General features: G+C 42.5%; 1 protein-coding gene across 1 annotated transcript; it reads right to left on the bottom strand.

Annotated features, from left to right (window-relative positions):
• Positions 1-317: 317 nt before the first annotated feature.
• On the bottom strand, positions 318-8350 carry VGLL1 (vestigial like family member 1). The gene is made up of 4 exons (XM_032228657.1): positions 8250-8350; positions 6405-6628; positions 1499-1886; positions 318-540 (listed from the first exon to the last, which is right to left on the bottom strand). The coding sequence occupies exons 2-4, from the start codon at positions 6613-6615 to the stop codon at positions 528-530; spliced, it is 612 nt and encodes a 203-aa protein (XP_032084548.1). The 5' UTR covers positions 6616-6628; positions 8250-8350; the 3' UTR covers positions 318-527.
• Positions 8351-9273: the final 923 nt, after the last annotated feature.

The raw sequence follows: 9273 nt of genomic DNA, 5'->3' as shown, positions 1-9273 counted from the left end.
ATCCTTCCCCTGGAGTGGGACAGGAAGGGAGATTTTACAGTATCCTTCCCCTGGAGTGGGTGGGAATGGATATTTTGCAGTATCCTTCCCTTGGAGTGGGGAGGGAATGGAGATTTTACAGGATCCTTCCCCTGGAGCGGGACAGGAAGGGAGATTTTACAGTATCCTTCCCCTGGAGTGGGTGGGAATGGATATTTTGCAGTATCCTTCCCTTGGAGTGGGGAGGGAATGGAGATTTTACAGGATCCTTCCCCTGGAGTGGAGCGGGAATGGGGATTTTGCAGTATTCTTCCCCTGCCCACCAAGCCACGCCCACAGAATCTACAGTAAAAAAAATGAATTTCACCACTGTTCTACCCGTTCCAAAAATGAAAAGCACGTGGGGGGAAAAAAAATCTGGTGAGAAAAAATGGTGAGCATTCACTACCGTTTCACTGCTTTTCTTAATTACAGCTCTGCGAAGTCCTCAGAAAGTCTTAAAATAATAAGCAAGTGGGTCCATTTGTTTAAAAAGTGCAAATTGGCCATCAGCAGGGGTACCTGGGAAAACACAAGAGATTGACAGTTAGGGGATCCCCTTCAAGTATAACAGGCTGTGTGTGGTTTCAATAGCCCCATTCTTATAAATCTGTCTCGAGTTCCTTTTGGTTCCGTTAAAACAAAACAAAACAAAACCAGGAGATTTTTTAAAAAACCAAGCAGACATGATGATCCTTGGAAGAAACAAATCATATTTACCATTCCCCTCTTGAAAAACACCATCTGTAAAGGGGAGGAAGGGGAAGGAGAGAAGGGAAAGGAGAGGAGGAAGGAGAGAAGAAAGAGAAGAAAGGGGGGGTAGGAAGGAGGGAGGGAAGGAGGGAGGGAAGCAAGGAGGGAAGGAAGGAGAGGAGAGAAGAAAGGAGGGAAGGAAGGAGGGAAGGAAGGAGAGAAGGAGAGAAGAAAGGAGGGAAGGAAGGAGAGAAGAAAGGAGGGAAGGAAGGAGGGAAGGAAGGAGAGAAGAAAGGAGGGGAGGAAGGAGGGAATGTAGGAGAGAAGGAAGGGGGAAGGAAGGAGGAAAGAAAGGGGGAAAGGAAGGAGAGAAGGAGAAAAGAAAGGAGGGAAGGAAGGAAGGAGGGAAGGAAGGAGAGAAGGAGGGAAGGGGAAGGAGGGAGGGAAGGAAGGAGGGAAGGAAGGGGAGTAGGAGAGAAGAAACGAGGGAAGGAAAGAGAGAGGGAGGGAAGAAGAAGTAGGACCGTTGTAAGATAAGATGGATCTATGGGATGGTAAGAAAGCAATATTCAAGTACATTGTCAACTGTAGGGAAAAATGGTTATAAATACATATTATTAATAACAGTTATGAGATCATATAATTGTGAATGTATATATGAAATTGATAAAATTAAAATAATTTTAAAAAAACAACAACACCATCTGCCTTCCTCTCCACCACCACCACCACCCCCTCCTATCTTGAAATCACCAAAGGATCACAACATCAACCTGGACGGACTTACCTCTGGCTCATATTTTGCATCCCAGAGGAACCAGTAAGACAAGCTGATCGGGAATCGAGCAGATCTTGGACCGGCCGAGAACATCTCTCTTGCTCCAAAAGGCCCAGGAGGGACCCGTACTTCTCATCCGACATGCCCTCTTGGGCCAAATGCAGATCGGAGGCGGGGTACCTCGAAACGGGGGTCAAACGGGGGTCGCCCCCAGAAGACGACGGCCAGAACTCAGCGGTGGCTGGAGAAGCTCCCTGGAGAATGGAAGGCTGGTAGGCATCCATGGTGGGGACAATTGGGTTTCCATCCGAAGCGCACAGATTCAAAGGGGAGGATGCGCCGTAAGGCTTGTTCCAGTGGGGTGGAAGACCCCACCCGTGAGAAGCTTGGTGGTTTTCTGTTGGGGGGGGAAAAAGCACAAAGCGGATGCATTCAAGATCCAAGGTGAGGCGTATCATCTTTTTCCAACGATGGATTTATTTATTGGTATCCCACCTTTATTACTTTTACAAATAACTCAAGGGGGGAAACCTATCCAACACACATCTTCCTCCTCTTAATTTCCCCACAAGAACCACCTTGTGAGGTGGGTTGGGTAAAGAGAGAGGGACTGGCCCAAGTTCACCCAGTTTTCACGCCTTAGGAGGAACTAGAACTCACACCATCTCCTGGTGTTTGGCCCAAAGTTATCCCGCTGACTTTCATGCCTGAAGGGAGGCACTAGAACTCACAGTCTTCCTTGTGTTTGATCTCAAAAATCACCCAGTGGGCTTTCTTGGCTAAGGCAGGACTTGAACTCATGATCTCCAGCTTTCTACTCGGGTGCCTTAACCAAATTGGTTCTCTAAATTAAGGTGAAGGTAAAAGTTCCCCGCGGACATATATGCTAGTCGTTCCCGACTCTAGGAGGCGCTGCTCTTCTCTGTTTCAAAGCCGAAGAGCCAGCGCTGTCCAAAGACGTCTCCGTGGTCATGTGGCCAGCATGACTCAACGCCCGAAGACGCACGGAACGCTGTTCCCTTCCCACCAAAGGTGGTTCCTATTGTTCTACTTGCATTTTTACATGCTTTCAAAACTGCTAGGTTGGCAGAAGCTGGGACAAGTCACGGGAGCTCACTCCGTTACTCGGCGCTAGGTATTCGAACCGCCGAACTGCCGACCTTTCTGATCGACAAGCTCAGCGTCTTAGCCACTGATTCTTATTCTCTAAATTACTCATGTATGAACGGGAGATTCTGTGCTGCGAAAAGTAATTTGAAGGGCAGGTATAAAGAGATAAGCACAACTAATATTTGCCTTCAGTTCGGTAGCTTTCTTCAATTTGCTGGTGCTGATCCACTTGAGTTTGCAACAAGATACCAAATGTGGGGATAAAGTTACAGAAATAAGGCTCTTTATGAGAGAGGGGGAAAAATAACCAGAAGAATAGTCATCTAGATGTGATTGGTTCCAGCAACAATGAGCAACTTTGGTCTGGGGTGATTGCTTCCCAAGCATTGGCTTGTGGAGAGGGAAGTTCAACAACATCTGAAGACCACAACTCAAAGCGTTGCTTGCTGGAGTTGAGCTTGGGATGTTGGATGGGTTGGTAGGTCACCACTAAAATCTGATGAACAATGAACATCCACCAGATTTTAGGGCCAAGGAATTGTCCGCTTCGGTGAGAACCCAGCTAAGTTTGGTGGATTCATTCCCTGTCTTGGCACAAGAGGGAATCATTGAGAAGGAAACTCCATAGTTTGATGGCAAAGTCTAAATGACATGTAGAAGGACCTTCTGGGAGAAGCTACACACTTTTGAATGAAGTTAGGTTGATCTTGGCTAGTTTCTTTCGTAGGACATTGCGTTTTCTGGTCTGGAGTTTGTCAGAAGTTAGGGTCTCCAGATCAGACAAGATATCAGGACTTTACCCTTGGAGAACAATACACCTGTCCTTGACTCTACTTTAGAAGATGAATCTCCAAAAATTCCTCCTAAATAAAAAGCAGAGTGGAACCCACTTGAAAACAGCAGAAAAATCAAGTAGATTATAATATTCCATGTCTCCCTTTTTGAAGAAGTTTTTCTTTTTTAAAACAACTTGCTCACATGTATTCACCAACTTCCTGCGAGGCAGTTGGGCACCGAATGCTTTGGTCTGAAATGGAGCCGAGGTGGCGCAGTGGTTAGAGTGCAGCACTGCAGGCTACTTCAGCTAACTGCAGTTCTGCAGTTCAGCTGTTCAAATCTCGGCTCAAAGGTTGACTCAGCCTTCCATCATTCCGAGGTGGGTGAAATGAGGACCCAGGTTGTTGTTGGGGGCAATATGCTGACTCTGTAAACCGCTTAGAGAGGGCTGAAAGCCCTATGAAGCGGTATATAAGTCTAACTGCTATTGCTATTGCTATTACTAATTCTTCTTGGAGGAACCCTACCTCATCGCAGGTTGAGAAACAAAAAAGGGGCAGAAAAGGATGGATATGAATGGTACAATGAGGTTAATCTCTTATAAAGTGACCTTTATGTAAGGCAGAAATTAGTTTAGGAGTCTCCCTGGACATGACATCTTCACTGGAATTACGGGCTCCAGGGATAATGTTGGAGGTAGAACGGAAGTGGGGATCTTCTAAGTGTGATCCACAGACTTGAAAGACTACCAAGTCTCTTTCTGCCCTGTTTTCTACATTTCTTTGACTCTCAGGTTTGGTAGAGAAACCTACAACAGGGGTAGTGTTGAAGAAAGGGTCTCCTCCAATGAGTGCCAACGTCATCTTTACCACAGATAGCAAAATAACCTGAACTGGTTTGAGGAATGTTTTTTCAGATTTCGTGACCTCCATTTCCCAGGCACATAAGCATATTAAAGACTGTGAGACCTGGAAGAATTTAAAAACCCTCTTAGTCACAATGCAGATTAAGTCCCTGTCCTTCAAGCGACCGACTGGTTTTGTTAAACATCGATGCAGTGATACCTGAGGACATCTCTTGTCAATAAGGAGTCACGAGCTCTTTGTCGAATGAGTTGCTATCTATGAAAGATAGATAGATAGATAGATAGATAGATAGATAGATAGATAGATAGATAGATAGATAGATAGATAGATAGATAGATAGATAGATATAGATGATAGGTAGGTAGGTAGGTAGGTAGGTAGGTAGGTAGGTAGGTAGATAGATAGATAGATAGATAGATAGATAGATAGATAGATAGATAGATGATAGATAGATAGATAGATAGATAGATAGATAGATAGATGATAGATAGATAGATAGATAGATAGATAGATAGATAGATAGATAGATAGATATGGATGGATGGATGTTATAGAGAGATAGACAGAGATAGATGATAGATAGATAGATAGATAGATAGATAGATAGATAGATAGATAGATAGATAGATAGATAGATGATAGATAGATAGATAGATAGATAGATAGATAGATAGATAGATAGATAGATAGATAGATGATAGATCAGTGCTTCTCAACCTTGGTCACTTGAAGATGTCTGGACGTCAACTCCCAGCATTCGCTGGCTGGGGAATTCTGGGAATTGAAGTCCAGACATCTTCAAGTGGCCAAGGTTGAGAAACACTGTGATAGATAGATGATAGATAGATAATGATAGATAGATAGATGATAGATAGATAGATAGATAGATAGATAGATAGATAGATAGATGATAGATAGATGATAGATTAGATAGATAGATAGATGATAGATAGATAGATAGATAGATAGATAGATAGATAGATAGATAGATAGATATAGATGATAGGTAGGTAGGTAGGTAGGTAGGTAGGTAGGTAGGTAGGTAGATAGATAGATAGATAGATAGATAGATAGATAGATAGATAGATAGATAGATGATAGATAGATAGATAGATAGATAGATAGATAGATGATAGATAGATAGATAGATAGATAGATAGATAGATAGATAGATAGATATGGATGGATGTTATAGAGAGATAGACAGAGATAGATGATAGATAGATAGATAGATAGATAGATAGATAGATAGATGATAGATAGATAGATAGATAGATAGATAGATAGATAGATAGATAGATAGATAGATAGATAGATAGATAGATAGATATAGATGATAGGTAGGTAGGTAGGTAGGTAGGTAGGTAGGTAGGTAGGTAGGTAGGTAGGTAGATAGATAGATAGATAGATAGATAGATAGATAGATAGATAGATAGATGATAGATAGATAGATAGATAGATAGATAGATAGATAGATAGATGATAGATAGATAGATAGATAGATAGATAGATAGATAGATAGATAGATGATAGATAGATAGATAGATAGATAGATAGATATGGATGGATGGATGTTATAGAGAGATAGACAGAGATAGATGATAGATAGATAGATAGATAGATAGATAGATAGATAGATAGATAGATGATAGATAGATAGATAGATAGATAGATAGATAGATAGATAGATAGATAGATAGATAGATAGATAGATAGATAGATGATAGATCAGTGCTTCTCAACCTTGGTCACTTGAAGATGTCTGGACGTCAACTCCCAGCATTCGCTGGCTGGGGAATTCTGGGAATTGAAGTCCAGACATCTTCAAGTGGCCAAGGTTGAGAAACACTGTGATAGATAGATGATAGATAGATAATGATAGATAGATAGATGATAGATAGATAGATAGATAGATAGATAGATAGATAGATAGATGATAGATAGATGATAGATTAGATAGATAGATGATAGATAGATAGATAGATAGATAGATAGATAGATAGATAGATAGATGATAGATGATGGATGGATGGATGGATGGATGGATGGATGGATGGATGGATGGATAGATAGATAGATAGATAGATAGATAGATAGATAGAGATAGATAGATAGATAGATAGATAGATAGATAGATAGATAGATAGATAGAAAGAGCTCACCATTGTTAATAATGCCATCTTTGACACCGTTGTCTCTACTCAGGTCCTGCGGATTTTTGGTGACACTCAAAGCTCTGGAGAAATGTTCATCCACCATGCTATTAATGTCTCCTTGGAAGTAGGTCAATACCATATAATGGGCTCCCCATTCTGTTTTCACCGGCTGTTTGGTTCTGCTCAGCTTTGCAGGGTTATTCTTGGTCTCCTCCATACTTGGAAATCACCTGAACATAAAACGTGACACAAGAAAGGTGTACATGAAGTTGAGGGTGACGTGGAGTCCATGCGACCGATTATCTCCTGCTTCCCCAACCCCCCACCAACCCCCGATCACTGCTTACTCAGGATTTAGGCTTGGGATGTTCTACCTGGAGGAAATAAGAAAGAGAGAAGACATGAGAGGGGTGTTCAGGTAACTAACAGGTGCCAGAGAGAAGATAGAGATATTTTCCATTTGCAAACAAGAAGAAGGACCAGAAAGTAGCTGATATATTTGTGGATTGTACCCCAATTTCATTTACGTAGAAGGAAAATTTTTCCTTACGGTAAAAATATGTGTAACACAGAGTGGAATAACTGAGGTTGTCTATCTCTGAAGGCTTTAAAAAGAGGTTGGATGGCCACCTTCCGTTAAACTGGTTGTCCCATACGAGGCTTTAGAAGATCCTGGTAGATAGATAGATAGCCCCTTCCAATCTCACAGTTCTACAACTCTATGATTCATTAGGACACTTCGTGTGGGCCTGCCCTTCCCAAAGCCACATTCCTTTCTAGCAGGTTCCTTAATGTTCCCAGGAACCATCAGGACTTATTCAACATGTAGAGATAACCCAACCAAGCATGTGAGTTATAATGGCCAACATATTTGAGTCACTGTGATTACTGGTGGTTTGGTCAATGTGTAAAGCATGTTGTCAGGTTTCCTAACAATGCCGTAATTAATTCATAATAATGAATTAATTATTCCATGACGTGGCAATGTGGAGAGTTGACACATGGTTTATGGTTTGGCATGTTGTGTAAACACAGCCAATGGGTAGGACCTGCACGGGAAGCCTAAGATCTTTTTAAGTGGCACCTCACAGAACTTGGTAACTCATCCTTCCCCCAAAATATTTTATGGGTCTTCTTGGTTGAACGTTGAGTAAAGTCCCCGTCTTGTAGGAAATGTAGCCTGACTCTGGAGACACGTGACTTTGGGAAGATAAGTTTCCTCCAAGTAATTATCTTTTTGATTTCCCAACCGGTATTTGAGAATGAAAATGGTTCTTCCCCAGAAAGTGGCAGCAGAATTTAATGTTCTTGGTTTTTTTAAGTACCAGAAGCTTTAAGTATGAAGCCAGTTCCTTCAAGATTGAGGGTTAGAGAGCCCAGCATCTGTTCTCCACAATGACCAAGCAGATATTCTATTCCAAATGTCCACCTCCCTCCACTGTCTCCCTCTACGGTGTTAATATTTCTTCCCGATGGGGAATAAAAGATAGGTGGACTTCAACCCGTTTGAAAATACTTGATTATGAACCAAGATTCACACGATCGGATTAGAGTAGGATGCCCAAGAGATACACAAGTAGTAGTTAGGAGTACACTCATTTTTAAAACGTCAACAATACCATTCGTCGGAAAACATAATTCAGAGAACCTTGCTAAACTACTACATCTCAGTCAACCGATTCCAGACATTGCAACTCTCCACCAAACACGTTACACCTCCCCGTAACTTTGCTTAAGAGGTTGACATTCAATGCAATCTATTTCCTTGCTTGGATTAAACTTTACTCGAAACGCCTGAGTAAGAGGAACTCAAAGACAATTTTCATACTGTTGGTTTAAGAGAGGACTCACCTGAGTTCACTTCATGCTGCGATCCTCCGTCTCTCGGCTCCGGCTGTGAGCTCTGTAGTAACTCAACAACAAGGGGGAACAGCACCAGACTGTACCAGCAGTTTTTCTGTTCCTTTAGCAGCGAGGGAACTAGGCGTATCCTTCAGGCTCGGGAACAGGAATGTGTGAAATGCACTCTGACAAGTCAACCAGGTTTAGAGGTTTCAGGGAAGAGGACAATAAAAAGATCTGTTCGGGGTGTTTGTAAAAAGAGAGCTGGCACCCAGGGTCAGTGGCCAAGCTTAGAATCGGGTCTCCAGAGTGAAGATCTGTTCCCGGTACTACAAGAGGGACAGGATTTGAATTTTTTTAAAAAAGCCAGTTTTCTACTTCTAAGTGGATTGGAATAGTTATTGCAGTGACTCTGCGCTTCGCTTTTTCACATTCTCCTTTTTCATTTCCTTGTTGTCCCTCATATGGAGTGGAAAGTTATTGGCTCCTAGCCTCTAATTCATGTGATTGAATTGTTGACTGTAGTCGTTCTCAACTTACAACAGTTCATTTACTGGCTGTTCAAAGTTACGACGGCACTGTAAAAAAAGGGGGGTGGGTTGGCTGTTTTTCTTACCAACAGCGTCCATGAGAATCAAAATTCAGACGTGTGCCAACCGACTCACATTTATGACGGTTGCAGGGGCCCCGGGGGCCATGTGATTCCCCCTTTGGTGGCCTTCTGAGGAACCAAGTCAAATGGGGAAGTCAGATTCATTCCGCGACGGTGTTATTAACTTAACCCTTGCAGTGATTCGCTTAACAACCGTGGGCAAGGAAGGTCGTAAAGTGGTTTGAACTTGGCTTAGCAAATGTAGGCCACGGAAATTTGGGGCTCAAACGTCAAGGGTAACCCAAATATTCAAGGCATACATGGCACCGGGCACCAATTTGCATGTCTGCATGTATGGCTTGTGAGGGAGGCGGTGGCTCAGTGGCTAAGAGGATGAGCTTGTCGACCAGAAAGCTCGACTGCTTGGCGGTTCGAATCCCT

The sequence above is a fragment of the Thamnophis elegans genome, chromosome 12, assembly GCF_009769535.1.
Source record: "Thamnophis elegans isolate rThaEle1 chromosome 12, rThaEle1.pri, whole genome shotgun sequence".
Taxonomy (NCBI): Eukaryota; Metazoa; Chordata; class Lepidosauria; order Squamata; family Colubridae; genus Thamnophis; species Thamnophis elegans.
This window is presented reverse-complemented; position numbering and strand designations above follow the sequence as displayed.